Below are 17,408 nucleotides of genomic sequence, written 5' to 3'. Positions count from 1 at the left end.
ATTATTGCTATCAGGTAAACTGACCTGACAGCCACAAACTGCTCATTGCTCAAGGAACCCCTAGCAACCTCTGGAGGAAACCTGGTTGTAAAATACGGTTTAAAGAATATATTAAGACAACATTTTTTAGCCAGGCATTAATATTACAGGCCAAAAAAAGCTATTTGCAGCTAAATATATTTATAGTGAAGAACTAAGCTGAAGGTGATTGTATAATCGTCCCCACTGACAAACATGGTGGAAAAGCCATATCAATTCTGTCCAAATTTCTACACAAACTTTTGCCCTTGGTAATTTTACTTATATAATGTATTAAAAAATTCAACAAGATCAATATGGTTGAAATAAATAACCTTTATTCAAGAAAACAAATAGTTTAAGCACCAAAACTGTGTGTATGCGGTTACATTTAGTATGAGAAAAGTGATTTTTCAAAATACAATATTATAGTGACAAAATGAAAACAAAAAAAAGCAGTAAAATAATTGGCGACACTATTTATTTAAAAAAATGTGGCAAAAATCGCAAAACAATTATCATTTCAAAGTATTGCTATATATAAATGTTTGTTTAAAAATATTATACTTTTGTCACTTAATAAATACTTCAAATTACTTAAGCAAATAATAGTATTGTAAATCTCTGCAATGCCATTTACAATAGGATGTGCATCTGAAAATCTTCTTGATTTTTAAAGTGATCTTTGTATCAATAGCACAGTGTGCTAGTGTTCACTTCATGTCAGAATATTGCACAAAGCTATAAGATGAGTATTTATCGTCAGATATTCTACATACCTACAAATGGAAGAGTTTAACTTATGCCTGCACAGGCAGCTCGCAGCATTAAGTGAAGCAAACTACAGGTTATAGGCACGGGGCAAAGAGAATTCTGTTTTTGTGTGAAAGCAGGTTATGTACAAAGGAAAGCTCACAGGGGAGCTGAAATATAGTAGGAAAGTTGCTCTTTCCAACAAATCTAAAGCTAGATTTTTGTGTTAACTCAACTGCTGCTTCAGGAAAATCAAGTGCAACATCCAGCAAAATGTCTGCAACTTCTGCATCAGCCAATATCAGGGCAGCCATTGCTTATCCCGGAATACAACTCCAAGCTGTAATATTAGTCCAGGATATGTGAACAGCAGTGTTCTCCCCAGCCCCTTTTAGCCAGATGCACCACCCGGCACTTTTCAGTAACCGCCTTGCTGTTTTTGTGTGGTTACCAATGAGTTGTGTCACACTACAGGGGGCTGCCATCCACCTACAATTTCTTCCCATCTGGCTTAAAAAAATGTCTGGGTTGAACACTGGAACAAGTACACAGTCATGTCTTTATGCTATGATTACAGGTCATATACTGGCAGTGTAGGATATATTGATTTACTCTGCTACCTTGTGCGAGTCCTAGGAAGAGTTACTTGATCATATAGGATTGGCTTTTTGTTTCCTATACTATTACACTGTATATGAAGAGGGAAAAGTTTCTAGTATATTTCCCCTTGTGGCTGAAATCGATGGACTTGTATCTTTTTTACAACCTATGTAACTTTTCTTTCCATGCTGCTTAGTTCCAAAGGAAATGTTACAATGACAACATTGGCAAGCCATGGAGGAGATCGCATTAATTAATTTTTCACCTTGTTGAGCTTAATCATCAAATCATTATAATGAAGATTCACTAGGGTGTAAAATGCATCAGTTTGTGGATACATCAACTTATATGTGCATATAGGTGGTTGGTTTATGCAGTGGTTTGTGGACAAAATAAGGGTCTAATAAGTTGAAAGTGGCCTGCCTGTCCTTTACTAAAGTGTACATTTGAGCAAAATAAATAAAAAAACATTTGGCATACATCTCTGCAATCTTTCTGTAGTAAGCTAAAAGCATTATGCCTCTACTACATAGAAATCCTAAGCAGTCTCATCAGTCCTTTGCTGATTATTATAGAATACCCCCTCTGGGGATATACAAAAAAGGGAAGGTGCTCTGCAGCCCAGAAAAAAATGTGCCGTGTTGATTTTAGTGCAGTAGATGCATAGTGTTGTGCAGGAAGCAAACAGCTCATTGAATTTCTGCCAGGTCAGCAAGTATTAACAGTGTACCTATAGAGACTATGGGGAAATTTACATGTAATAGCCTCAATACATACTGCACCCCAGGATACAAAGTACAATGCAAAGTGGGTCAAACAGCCTTTGAGCTATGTTTTAAAATGAAGAAACACAATGGCCCTTTAAAATGAGCCCCATGCAGAAATATATGTAAAAACATATTTAACACAACCTGGCACTAAGTATTGTACTTACGAGCAGCACATGGGAAAAATGATAAATTAAACTACAATCTTATCAAGCAATTCTGCTGCTTTTTTTTGCATGGTCTTACTATACAACACAGATGATAAATCCCCCCTATTATATACACAAACAGCTCTCTATTAGGATGCATTCATGCCCAATGCCTTTTGGTGCAATAAGTTGACAAAATCCTGGTTCCTGCATTTTTGGTTCTTTCCTAAATGGTAACAAATGTAAAATGTGCTCTCTCCTTCCTCTTTGGAAATATAAACAGCAGAAATCTAAGGATCCAACCTTGTGCCTGTTCCTCCAAACCAAAATCTATGGAATATGACTTATTAATACAACATATATATGTGACATTATTTGTTCACATTCTGCATTAACAGTTTGAGTTTGGATTCTACTATATAGTCAATGTTTTTGCTAGCGATAACTAGATTTTTGCTGGATGAAGATGTGGAGGAAAGAAGGGAAACACTTTGTATTTATCATTATTTACACTCCAACTAATACAATATTGAATGCTTCCTGAACTTATCACTAATCCATACACATGCCAGCACTTTCTTAGACAACCTTGGAAAATACATGACTTTATTGGAGCAATTACTAATCATGGGACATGAGCTGTATGTTGCATATCTATGCTTGATTTATTCATAATATTTATTTATACTTTTGGGACCCCTAAGGTGTTTTTAATATAATATTTGTATGTCATTTATTCTGTATATAATGAATAAAAAAAAACTTTCTATTGTATATGTGAAGATCATAAACTGTGTGTTCAGATCCCAGTGTAGGCTTATATATACACCTTTTGATCAAAATATAAATGGCACCCCAATGCTGTATAAATATAAAAGAATGTGCTTATAATAGGGGAATTCTTCTTTATTCAGTTTATCTGGTAGACTATTCAGAATTCTGCCAAAATAATGCCTAATGTAGGTTTATTTTCTTTAAAATTTGAAAATCCTAATCTAAAATATTCTCCATTTCCACAATCTATCTCTGAAAGGGATTGTCCACAGCTTCCATATAGCAGCAAGACACCAATTGCTACACTAAAATTGTAAAAAAAAAAAAAAAAAAAGTGTGGTTGTCCTGTAGCCAACATATCAAACTTCATAGGCAGGCAGCATTACAGGTAAAAAGTTGATATACAGTAATTCTGGTAACATCATCAGATGAAGTGTGTCTATGAATGCTTGTGTATTAGGGAGACACAAACACTGGTTGCTTCAATTACATAGCACAACAGGCAGCATAAATGGGATGGATACCCAACAGTGCAACATCAAGCTAAAGAACAGTGGTAGAACCCACTGCCATCCATGCAATGCAAGAGGACTATATGTGAATCAGAGTCTTCTTCAGCACTGCACAGGTCTTAACTATAAGGATAAGAAAAGCTAGAAATACATGACTCTAGTGATTGGTTGATGCATACTACTAAAACAGAACAATTATTCATTTTTTACCACTACACTGGAAGATTTAGGGACCCTTGCAATACCTAGAATCTATACATTATGGCTTTTGTCATATTGTCACAAGTTAAACACATGCTTATGCAGTCCGTTTATGACATCAGGATTCCCTAGTTCTATCTCAGACCAATCCACACACAAGCATGTTTTTAATGTGTTGCATTTTCACAAACATTTACTAGAGGTACAGAAAGTAAGAATTTCCAAAAACACAAAGAACTGCTCTCTAATGCAAAAACTGATGTGAAGAGGTAAATAAGTAAAAAAGGATTATAAAAGTAAAAATACAAAACAAAAAAAAAAACAACTTATTTATCATATTGTGATCATTGTTTATTATATTGTGATTGTACACAAATCCAATGTAAAGGCTAGAAAAGGACAATATATACGCATATATGGTATGAGACCAGCATGGATTATTATGATCAAACTGATAAAAACTGGATAAAATTAACCATGACAGTTACAGTGGAATAAAAGTCCCTTGCGCACCTTGATAATCACAAATCTACATACATGGGCTCATCACACATCCTTATATAATTCAGAGAAACTACAGACCTTGGTGTGTAGACTACATTTAGTGGCCTCCCGCTCCTTCCACACGTAATCTTTGTTTTTTCGTGTGGCCACCCCTCTTTTCCTCAGTTGGTCAGAACCACAAGATAATCATCCATCTGTGCACATACCAAGATATATTGTGGTAGGGTGGATTTGTGGGAAGAAGAGTTTCAACAGTTGGTCCATTAAAATTCTATCTTGCTCTCCATTAGATGAGTGTTGCGTTTTAAAGTAAAATCATCACCACTATAGGAAAGTACATTTGCCCAAAGGTTAACTTGAGAAAACTGCTGTAGTGTGTCCTAGGTGTCCCTTAACCCAGGCAAGTGACATACTAAGTCAGAGGAGTCTCTGATAAACTTCCCACCCTTTCAGCTCACAATTCCATACCTAAGCATGAACTATATGCAATATCAGCTTATAGTTCACACCTAGTATAGGCTAAAGTCACACAAAACAAATACATTAACCTGCCCTGTATTGATACATGCCTCAAGGGAAGTCGTATATGCAAGCTTTAAAGCACGAGAGAAAAATCAGGTGAAGCTGCTAATGAAAAGCAAGTCTTAGTCACTTTGCAACAGCATTTAGCATTGTTTGCCAATAATGGCAGAATTGTCAGCTTCAGTGCCAGATTTGGACTTTGTGAGGCTCTATGCTATAACATTGGAGGCACCTTGTTGAAGTTACACCAGAAGGTGTCATACAGATGTCTATCGAAACTGCCACACAAAAACCCACATTAAACATATACAAATAAAGTAAATTTAGATGTTGTTTTCTTCACTATGAACATTAAGGCTTTGTGTACACAGAAGGTTTTGCTATACAGCTACTGCAAGTGGGCAATCAATTTTTACTGCTAGGTGTTTTCTGAGCTTTACTGTATGCTTAAAAAACACTATACAGGCAGTCCCCAGGTTAAGGACATCTGACATATGGACACCTCCTAAATACTAATGGGCTTCCCTGCTCGTTCCTGTGCAGGAGGCGGTTTGCATGACTTGCAGAAGAAATCTTTTTCTAAGCACAGCTGAGGTTGTGGGTGATCTTAGGGGGGTGAGCTCTTTCTGCTGCCTCTAGTAACTATTTAATATAGCACAGCTTGCTCCAGAAGTTAATGAATGTCTAGGCTCCATAAAAATAAATATATATTTTTTGCTTTGTTGTTATTAACTCACAGTGAGGATTTTATACAGTAACTAACCACACTGCCTAATTATGAGACAAACATCTGTCCTAATTGCATTTATTACAATAATGTACCTGTCCTGACTTACATACAAATTCAACTTAAGAACATACCTACAGTCCCTATCTCGTATGTAACCCGGGGACTACCTGTATGTGTTATATCTAAGTAATATCTAGGTGGTTCATTGTCAATGTGTTTGTCTTGCATAGCAAACAGAGGGGTATGGGAAGTAGAAGCATCATTTGTTCTTCCAACTGCTTATAAAAATCTCAAAACTGCCTAAAAAAATCCTAAAAGCTAAATCATGAAAACAAATTATAACCTAGTTTAATAACTTATACAAATGGTTTACAAGTCATTTAAAGGCTTGACATACGACATGCTGCACTTTATATTTAAAAAAGCTACAGTACACAAACAGCCCCACAAATGTTTCAAACCAACAAAATGTATTTTGTGAGGCCCTAAGTTGTACCTTGTGAAGCTAGTTCTTGTTATCTGGCTCTGGTAGCCATTCATGTTTCCCAATGCGTCATTATATGATTAATGCGTCATTAATGCGCTTCAATGCAATAGTAATTTGCAATATGAAATATCAGTTTAAAGTTCCAAATGGCTGGACAGAATGCTAGGTTCAAAATACAGAAAACAATTTAGGTTGGATAACCATCCGCTAAGGTTAGGTTCCAGCTTTCTTGGATCCTAAGACAAGATAAAACCACTTTCATGTTAGGCCCATAGGTAAGGCAACCAGTAAGGGCAATCCTGAGCCTTCCGACACCGGCCCAGCTCCTGTTATCCGATTATAGGAGCTCCTCTAACCATTCCTTCCCAGTCATCTCCTAAGGCTAGGAAAATGGGGCCTTCCTGATCAAGCAGCCCCAGAACCCTCCAGAAGCACAGCTTCGGCTTTTCCTTTTAATCAGTATAAAGGAACTTGTAGTAGCCAAAGGCAGCGATGTCAGCTGACCCAATCACCATAAACATCACTAAACACACAACCATTCTGAAATGAAATAAATAACGGCTTACCAGTCTCTAGGGGAGGATTTTTCTCCTTTATTTTCACCTGGTGATACTGTGAATAACACATCTCCTATCCTTGGATGACATTCACTCCTTCACTGTGTTTATGGAGGAAGCCATGGTTGTCATGGAGGTTTGACTTAAAAACATGTCTGCCTTTGTTTATCTCATCACAGGAGGGATTTATTTACAAAGATGGAGTCTGACTGATACTACTGTCTGCTCAGATCACCGGAAGTGACAACAGCGTTTCTGGCAAGACTAGCAGGTAGAACTAATGTAGCAGCCATATCTATCCTTTGAAAAATACTTACAGTCAGTCATGATTGTTGTAACTACAAAACAAGTTCACATACTGGAAACTATAGCAACGGCACTTGTAGAAGTATTTTTTAGACTTTCAATACTTCTAATATTATATCTGGCATACTGTCTGTCACTAAAATCTGAGTTAGGCGTCATATTACAGGCGCTGGTAATCCCTGGCAATGTTTGGATAACAGGATCCGGCCGTTGTGGCCTAGCACCACTACAATCCAGGCTGGCAGTTGGGAAAAAATGCAATGTCATAAACAAAACAGCTACCGTAGTAGGCTGGGAGTTAGTGACAGAGGTGGGGCTGTGTAAGTCTATGGCTGTCATATTCCTCCTTAATTAGCATAATCCCCACCCCTGGTCACTAAAAGCCCTACCCCATCTAATTCCTAGCTTTTATGGGTGGGCATGTGATGAGATCAGCAGTTTCCAAATGGCAGCAAGGATTAAAGGGGGGCAGCAAGGATTAAAGGGGGGCAGTAGGCCACATGAGCCATTTCTCTGTATCCAGACATCCTAGTTAGGGGTTCCAAATTAGTTTATCGTTTACTATACTTGGAGGAGTATAAAAAACACCTCCTTGAATCACAAAAGTTGAAAGTGGGACTTTGAGGTCAATGCATGTATTTAATCTTTAATGACATGCATACAGAGCAATGTATTTATTTACAGGCCATATATCACATAAAGCTAAAATCTCCCACTCAGCAAGAACTGTACTAGCTTGTCATACTTCAATATCTATAGAAGAAACTTACTTGAAATTATCCTGGAAAAACAATATCCAAATCCTTGCTAAGCATTTAGTTATCAGATAGATTTTTGCATTTTACCAAGACCAGAGATCCCCTTTATGCCATTAAAATATAAGGAACGTCAAACAATACGTGGACAATAAAGCCCCAGGTTACATTGATATTTGCTGGATGGTTTCTTGCTACAGATACTCTCTCAGGTTTATGAGATGAACAGAGAAGAAACCTTTTGATGAATCAGAAGACTTTAATGAAGGCAGGAAAACTAGGTGACAAGTTAATCACCTTTTTCAAGCAGTCAAATTAAGACATGAATTAAAGAACAGTTCTACATCATCAAAGACGTACTTCTCTTTTGAACAGATCATTTATTCCCCAAACACAACCCTGACCTAGCTCTCCTCAACGATAGTGACTTATATCCAGATAATTCCACAAGAAAAGCCTAAAAAGAACAATGTTAACAAACACGTTACCAGTCCTGAAGTAGATGCACATATACTGTAGAAATGCACAGAATTTATTATCTATAGGTGGTAACCACGTACAAGAAACACACTTATCTATCGTAGTCTAGAACAAATTTGTATTGGTAAATGGGTAACCAAAAATTACTGCACTTTAAAGGGCAACTCTAGTCAAACAACTAGATACACATCTGAAACAGATCTATATTAATAATTGTGTCTGCTAAATTGCATTTATCCCTGTGATTCATCTACCTGTTAGATCAGTTGAAAAAAAAAGTGTTATTTTTAAAGAGTAACTATGCAGACTTCTCTGTCTTCTGTTTCTTTAAATCAGCCTTTCTCAACCTCTTTATCATAGGAAACCCTTGAAAAAACTTTCAGGTCTAAGGGAACCCCTGCTACAATTACTATATCCACAGCTCACAGTATATTAATGCGGTGGGAAGTAAGAATAATGCCTCTTACAGATAGCCAAAAATATAATTGTGTCAGGTAACCTAGGAGGTCCAAATTGCTCATTGCTCAATGAACCCCTAGCAAACTGTGGAGGAAAAGTAGGATTCCACAGAATCCTGGTTGAGAAAAATTGGTCTAAAACAATAATAATATTGCTGCCCATGTGAAGTTTTCTTCTCCCTGAAATCCTCAGTTACTTCCTTGTTCTACCCACTGAGTTCTAGAGCAGGTGTCCCAACATTAACACCATGGAGGATAATTATCAAGAAACTCAGGGACACAATTTAGATGCAAATAAGGTGGCTTCCCTTTGCAGGAAGGTTTAGGAACAGGGTTTCCATGTTTGTGACCCCTGGAATGCCAGGCAGCGCACTCACAGATCTGCACAGGTCTGCAACAGCTTTAGTACTGAAGATGAAATACAATTCCACTCCAGACCTATAATTAGGAAGTGGTCAAGGTCAAGTTTATTGTACCATAGTACTATTTTAAAGGAGGGAGGAATTTAACAAAACTGAATTCTGAAATTTTTTGTTCACCGATCTTGTTTAGCACTTTCATTTCTGTGTAACAGAATTGATCAATGTTCCCCTATGAATCTAATTTTCCAGAATCCCCCTTACTGTCTAAAGTTCTACTTCAGTTTGTCTCTTTAATTATTGACAACGCTCTTTCTAGCAGAACAGGAAGGCACAATGCTGCTGAATTTGAGATCAAATCACTAATGAATAGAATAGTATAAAATATGGTAATGGTACGATAATCCAATCTGTTCACACATCCTAAAATACTATTTTTATATTCATTAAAGTGGAACTAAACGCACTACACCCTGCTGCTGTGATAGCACTGATATCTTTGACAGGTCTTCACCCAGGTTCAGGATTTTCAGCCATTATGATTGGTCGGGTTTGTTCAACCCCTGCACACAAGCATGCGGGGAATTACACTTATCTGTGCATGCACAGCTTAATGTACATTCTAAAGAATAATTCTAAATTCTAACAGACGGGTAAGTTTGTTTTATTGCAGTAGGGACACAGCAAGCCTCTTAAAAAAAAAATCACATTGCAGTAGGGACACAGCAATAACAGGCTGCATAAATAAATAAGTACATAAGAAAACCCTGCAAGCTTTCACTTTACCCGATGACTTCCCAGATATACAGTTTACTTCTAACACAGAACAGACTTTAAACAGATCACTTTAAATGAAAACACTGTGGATCAAACTAATTCTTAGATTCAGAACAGGAGAACATGTCAACCACAGTGATAAATCTGTAAAGGTCTCTAAAAGTTTAATCAAATTAATATGTGTATGGCCTTCAAGAGCATAATATTGTAGTTTTGTTAAACTACTGTCTTCCTGTCTTACAAAATTACACAATGACATACAAAACCATTTACAGAAATCTCTGTATAGTTTTTTGTACAAGGCAATTGCATTTTATTTAAGAAAGTTACACATGATACATGAAGGATCGGGCATACAGATGGGGACAGAAGGAGCAATGTATCAGTTCTGCTGAACAAAGGAGTGTAAAACTGTAGGGATGAGTAAGCGATAGCTTATTACAAGATGCCCCCCTATACCAGTGGTTGCCAACTTTTTCCGTTCCGCGGACCACTAAAATCACCGGCTCCCAACCACGTAACTCCCAGAGTGACGTCATTATGACATAACCTGCATTATGATCTGAGCCTGAAATGGGCGTGTAGGCGGGCTGTGTGCAGGGACAGCCTGCCCACTTCCCTGAGCCTAGGAACTGCTCGGGGGACGTGGTCCGCGGCTTTGGCCGGTGCGTCCCCCCAGCAGGGTCTTTTTCCTAACCCCACTTGGGGGTGCACCGATCAGAGCCGTGGACCCCCCAAACCCGCTGCTCTATGCCTCCTTAACAGCAGCAATGTGACAACAGAACACATGCCTGTGACTAATAGGTTAGAGTCCGTATCATGACAAAACCTACACTATAAACACACAAGAAGCAAGGAACTACAAAAAGGTCGATGAATATTTCTTGGGAAACTTAAACACTCAAAAGTTCTGCTTTAAAGAGTTGCAGGCTTCAGTGGCTGAGACTGAAGAGACAATTGTTGCCTAGGTGCTTCACCAGCCTCTTTCTTATGGAAAAGTAGGGAAAAAAGCCAAAGTTAATTAAAGCCCACACTTTAACTGACATCCCACCTACAGTTTGCCATAAAGCATCTGAAGTCAGCTGGATATTTGTCCATCTTACTAAACATCATGCTTGAAAAAAATAAACCAGCACACATCTTAAACAAGCCATCCTCACCATAAGGCATGTAATGTGCAGGATGATGATTCTGGGATGTTTCTTTGCAGCAGACTTTGGATGGTTTGTAGGGTAAAATGAAGTTAAAATACTCCCAGAGAAAAAAAACTGATTAGGTCTGCAAGGACCTGAAGACCTGGAAAATGGGTGGAGGTGGTGTTTGGAATAATTTGGTCCCCCAAGCCTGAGTAATCATTGCAACTAATAATATTTTTTTTTCCCGGGCAGGGAGGAGTACAATGAAAACCCATTAGACAATCCAGACTGTGACAGCACTTTCATTAAAATACATATATAACTGACCAGCATACTTAATCCATACTCTACCATTTGCGCAGCAACCTTCAATATTCACGACAAACAGAGGCCAAATTTAGGCAGAGCAACCGCTTACATGATGCCTAATAAAATTAGCAAGGTTTAGGGTACAACAAAATAAATAATTAGGAATATGAATGTATTTTTTGAAGGCACAGATTCTCCAACATATGTACATCTAAGATTAATGTGCAAAAATAGGCTTAGGAAGCGAAATAATCTTTAACAGTACATTAAAAACAATTTATTTTATTTTGGAGGGTTGGAGAACTAAAAGTACTTATATTATTATTTATTTTAAGGCCATTGAGCTCTCTGAAAACCTAATGTGCACCACAATGAGAGCAAGCATTATTGAAGCATGTGAACAATATTAGATCATTTAATGTTGATAAGTACCTTAACTAAGAACATATCCTTAATTACCAACTAGGCAAAAGACTGAATAGGATGGCTGAAGCCTAGCAAAAACAAATTTTCTGGATACCTGCTTTATATTAAAACATGCTCTTCCCAAAGCAGGATTCTTGTAGTACTTCCTATAAGCATACCCTCAAGTGCCATGCAGAAAAAAAGAACTTTGATTTATCAGAATGGCCCATCAGAAACAACAAGGGTCTAAATGTCCATGCTACAAACATATAAATTTAAGGTGTGTACAGGACACAACAAGGGCTTCACTTTCTACAGCATACAAGGTGCTTAGCTAGCACTTTGACTCTATAAAACCATTTCTTGCATAGGTTATGCTTTGGAAATATCATGCCAAAACTTATCTAAGTGGGTAACCAAACTATACAGGGGTTACTTCAATATGAATATATAAAGGAATAAAAAGACAATATAGCTACAATTCTTACTTCTAACCAAATATTCTACTACACAATTCTTTAAGTAAATCACCATAAACTAAAAGCAAAAGCAGAAGTTGGTAAATGAGAGTAAAAGTTCATAAGGCTGCACTTTTGGGTCATATAAGTCAGAGAAGGACCAAATTCAACTACCTGCCTGATCGGGCAATATTCATATCTTTACCATGAGGAAGCTAATAAAGTCATTGACCACATAAGCAACAAATGGTAAAGCAAAGCTACTTTTTTATATATAATTCATGGTTTGTACATGTATTAAAACAAAATGTAAAATGAGAGAATAGAATGACTGTATTTTCCTTACAATTTTTATACAAAAGGCTTGGCTGTGTAGGGTGTGGCAGCTTCAATGATCCTAAACATGAAACATGGATGCACTCCTTGATGTAAAAATCTGGAAGAATAATGTGCAATTCAGCAGCCATTTAGTCGAGTGCAGGAGGCAGTAATAAGGGAACTACTTAGCTACAATCCAAGTAGCAAAAGAAGTTTTATGACTGATCAAAATAGAAAATTTTAGTTGAAATGATTTCCCAACATGGCTGAAAAATATTCTTCACCAACAATCAAACTGAAATAATTTTTTCAAACTAGACAAATATTTATTGTCTACGGCAGTCAGAACTAAAAATCAGAAACAATTTGCGTTACCAGTCACTCTTATGGATCCAACCATACATAGCACAATCAATCACCTGAAGAGCATTATGATATAAAAGCTGTAGGCTGAAAGACCTGACTGGGTATGGTCACCATGATTAAAAAAAAAAATATATATATTCCCCCTAGCCCTACTGACTACCTAGCAATTATGACTATTGCATCATAATAATCATCATAAGTTATGATTTTTGTGTTTTTGTCTTAACATTGACAAACTTATAATGTAGTGATAAAGATAATGGGTCAAAAGAATGCACAGTGTAGAGGAAAATCTAAGTAAAATTGTTGGTCCTCAAACCACCAATCCGAAACTGTACATGCAATGTTTAAAGACAAGACACCTAGGTTGAAGTATCACATGCCTGCAAACCAGAATTTCAGCCAATGTAGCAAGACCAGTCTCTTTTATTAAAAATAAGCTGAAAGTCTTCTTTTCATATATATTTGTCAGAATCAGAATATATAATGAATATTTTATATCCTTTCCTTAACCTAATGATCAGTGTACATAAAAAGCAGGTGGCTCAGTGGTCCTCTTGTTAGAATAACTGGGGAAAAAAAAAAAAAATCACATGCAAAGTGTAACACAACCATAACAAAAAAATGTATCCACACAGAAAGTAATACTACATTTTCTGATCAATATATAAATATGTTTTACATTTTCCTTTTTTCAGAATTCTGAAAGGAAGTCAAAATGATATTGCAAAAAATAATTAAGACAAACAATAAAAGCAATCAAATCGTAAAAATGGGAAAAAATATATATAGGAATTTGTAAAATTATGCACTGCCCTAATACACATCATATAGTAAAAAGATTATTATTTTAGCAAATGTGAGCAGCTATTAGTTAAAAAAAAAAGAGAATGGTAATCAATCAGACCATGATGAGAGTCTGGCAGTCTTGTAGACAATGGATACATGCTATCTGCAGTGGCCAACTAGTTGGAGGTTAAGAGTAAAATATCCCATCGAGACGCATAAAACGATATTCCAACTCAAGTTGTTAAGAAATCTTGTTTAACCATAACCTCATGGCTTTCCCTTGAATCCTACATAGCTAGTAAACAGAGGATGATCTACAGTTGGTCAATACAGTGTCTGATACTGCTGTTGCAAAGAGGTTGGTCCTTTTCACTTTCTTTTAGGTGAATTGGATTCAGTGCATCCAGTGATTATAGTTTTATAGATATTCTTCGTAAACTCCAACTTCACAAATAATTCAATAGTGTTTGCTATAATGGTAATTAAAAAAAATCTCAAACTGTTAACTGGCCACCAAGCTAAATGGAAAAAGTGCTTCTGAAGCAGGGGAGGGTTTGTGAAATCCATCTGGCTTACAAGCTGTAATTGTACTGATTTGTTGCATCAACAGTAACTGCTATTCATTTCTCAATTGTAGAAATTCCTATAGTTGTGTACCAGAAGGATTTGTTTCTTCTTCCTCATAATCCTTTTTTCATCTCGTGGCAGCAAAAGTGATCCCCTCCACTCTGCTCCAATACAGTAATGTCAGCCAACACCTATTTGATATAAACAGAAGATATTGTACAATATGTTAGATGTTAATAGCGAAGCAACACTCGCTCAAACCTTTTACTGCCAAAGCTATATTCATACCACTAAACGACATGCACCTGAGAAAAGGCAAAGCGTTACCCCAAAATGTTCCCAAATTATATGTAGGGAAGACTGAACCTTTACACACTATTACCATTTCCTATTGTACCAAATATGTTTTACACACATTTCATTTTATACCTAATTCTAATGCTGTCATAAAACAGGTTACAAATTGCCTATGTGATGGCACTGTGCAGAAAAGCAGCCAAAGAAATGTACTTTCAGGTGTGGGAGTTATTTTATCAAAAGGAAAAAAAAAGGGAAAAGGAAAAGAAAAGAGACAGTAAAGTGGATTTTGAGTTGATATCTATAGGTTGCTACAGAGCTGTGACAGAAAAAGTGTAGCTAAACAAAAGTGTATTATATTGCAGATTACCAGGCCTTAGATGCTTCATTAGTTTTTTAAAGCTGTTTTTCTAATCGAAAAAGGTTTATCCACATTCCAAGCAAATTTAAATTAGTTTAATATTAAAGATTCAGTGGAATTTACATGATATCCTTTGAATGCAAAAACACCATGCTTCTAGATAGCAAAACAAAAGCGCTGCCTAGGACTTTCTCTGCGTACACACGTCCAATGGTTCTCGCTCAATAATTGGCTCAGGGCCGATATCGGACGAGAATCTAGCATGTGTACAGCGCCCGATGTCCAAACAACCCTTCTGGGCGGATCCACGGACGATGGACGACTAACAATCCTATTGCAAGGGAAGGGGGAGAGTGCGCAGTGGGGTGCCACTCTGCTGTTCTCTCCCTCCCCTCTCCATAGAGCAGAATGGTGCTGTATGCAGCTTAAGACTTTAGGTAAAATGCACCAGAGGAGGTACCAGTCAGGGCATACACTTGGTCCTGGGAAACAACACAACATAGTGGTGCAGAAATTGTGCAACCCTAGCAAATTCACAAAACCTAAACCAATCTGGGAGGAAATAAGTAAGGCTAAACTAATCTAAACAATGTTTTATCTGAAATAAATCTCCTTCAGTCAAAAATATTATAAATAGTATAGACAGAGGTAGTATTTTACTCTAAATAATCACTGAAGCTAGAAGTGACAATAAAATTAAGAGTTATCAAAACAAATATTAAAAAATGTCACATTACCACCAATTAATTTTCCCAGTCTGTGCAAGGTAAACTCTCGTCTTCATCTTCTGATTCAGGTGAAGCCTCTTTAATTCGTCTAAGAGCTTCATGAATGCTGCGTGTTAGCGGGTCTGTGTCACTCAAAAGTGTGAAGGATTCTCTTAAAACATCTGTCTGCACCTTCTTCAGTTTCACTCCTTTCCTGATTTGTGCCAATATATTATTGCTGTCATCCTCGTCAGGGAAAGGTGCCAGCATTCTTTGCTCCACTTTTTTAAGATGAAAACTTCCACGTTTTAATGAAGCCAAAACTTCATCCATTGGTGAGCTCACTGGAACAGACATAAAAAACAGTCAGGAGTAACATTGTTTTATTTAAAGGTTGCAACTTGAAGAATTTTTGGTGGTTAAATGAACTGAAATTAGTAGGGCAAACATAATAAACCTATCCTACATATTATAGCTATATTATGTTGTACAATAATAAATCTAATATCCTATCGGCAGTAAAAAAAAACTAAAAATTAGTGGACGCTTCTGCCATACTGTATGATGACACCAGGTTGGATTGACAATATTGTTTATTACAAAAGACATTAAATGTCTTTCAATATTTTTTTGCCACAGACCAGAAAATAAATCTGTCCCCCACCAGCAGTTAGATACTGGGACACTTGTTCTTTGTGGTGTTTCTGCAGAGGGTCAACAAACCCTCAAAATTAACTAAATTTGGCCTGTCACTGAGAAGAGTGTGAAAAGTTACCCCGATGACACTCTTATAAATGCTAGTTGGCTGGTTTTCTTTCCATAACAAGCAAACTCAGAAAGATTTCTGAGTATTATATCAACATGACAGCCAGGCAACTAACATTTTCACTGCAAAAAGACCTCATACTTTTCTCATGACAATGTTTTTGGATAGAGCAGTTAAGGAGTTAGCATTTCTGTTTCTTACTGATGTCCTTATAAGGGAGAATCACCATCTGAAATTTTCCTGCTCATTAATTTCATCAAGAATTAAAGTGAATGTAAATGCTAAAATCTGAGTTGCCTAAACAAGAATGAAGGGAAAATCTTCCAATGAGGACACTTGTTCCCATGACTATTATATAGGAGACGATTTCCTTCATATTGGAAGCATATCATATATTAAAAAAAAAAAAAAAAAAGAATACAGGAGGCAAACTCACTAGTTGTGCAGCATGGTGTGCCCTATATTCCTCATCACTATTAAGTCGCTGCTCTATCTTCTCTGCATGCTTGGCAATACAGATCTCCTGAAACAAAGACAGAAAAGAAAATGACACCAATAAATACACATGGGGCAAAACAATAGGTGTTTACACACACAAAAAAACATTTTTTCTTTCTTTAGTCACTCTCTCTGCTTATACCTGTTACTTCTAGGTATAGAGGAACAAGTGCTTAGCGCTGTCACACATGGAGCCCATATAAACTATGACTCTAGTGACTCCTGTGTACCATACACAGGACATTCTTTAGAACCCAGAAGCAAAAAGAACATCTGAGGAACAAGGGAGAAAGGCTACATTAAAGTAACCCTGCTATCTTGACCTGTGTGGGCAAATTAAATGTTCAGCTGTTTGAAAAATGGGTTTTAGTTATTTCAATACATTCTGGTTCTCCAATGTTTTTCTTGCTTACAAAAGGACTATACAAAAAGGGCAGGAAAAGGAAGAAGTGAGCCTCAAACCTCTTTCTTTCTCTAATTTATACATTTCAAAAACAATAATAGTAACAGCACCTTTTTGTTTCTGAGGTAGGCTTTCTTGGCTGAAATTCGGCCACGTTTTGCTTCAAGCTGCCGAACTTTCTGTTGAAGTTTATGCAGTTCTTCTCTTTGTAAATGGATAGAAGCCGCCATGTCTTCAGTTGCAATCATTGCCTCCATGCTTTCATATGTATCATAGTAGACAACTTCATCTCTTTTCTCTGAAGAATAATCATTTTTTT

At 36.9% G+C, this 17,408-nt stretch overlaps 1 protein-coding gene across 1 annotated transcript in view; it reads right to left on the bottom strand.

The window, feature by feature from the left end:
* Nucleotides 1–334: 334 nt before the first annotated feature.
* Nucleotides 335–17,408, bottom strand: part of JMY (junction mediating and regulatory protein, p53 cofactor) — a 44,275-nt gene continuing 27,201 nt past the window's right edge. Inside the window, exons 4-8 of the mRNA XM_072413968.1 lie at nucleotides 17,200–17,387; nucleotides 16,625–16,711; nucleotides 16,087–16,126; nucleotides 15,453–15,766; nucleotides 335–14,248 (exon numbers count right to left, since the gene is read on the bottom strand). Of these exons, the coding sequence (XP_072270069.1) occupies nucleotides 15,459–15,766; nucleotides 16,087–16,126; nucleotides 16,625–16,711; nucleotides 17,200–17,387 (623 nt within the window). The 3' untranslated portion in view covers nucleotides 335–14,248; nucleotides 15,453–15,458. The remainder of the gene's footprint in view (nucleotides 14,249–15,452; nucleotides 15,767–16,086; nucleotides 16,127–16,624; nucleotides 16,712–17,199; nucleotides 17,388–17,408) is intronic.

The sequence above is a fragment of the Pyxicephalus adspersus genome, chromosome 6 (genome assembly GCF_032062135.1).
Source record: "Pyxicephalus adspersus chromosome 6, UCB_Pads_2.0, whole genome shotgun sequence".
Classification (NCBI taxonomy): domain Eukaryota; kingdom Metazoa; phylum Chordata; class Amphibia; order Anura; family Pyxicephalidae; genus Pyxicephalus; species Pyxicephalus adspersus.
This window is presented reverse-complemented; position numbering and strand designations above follow the sequence as displayed.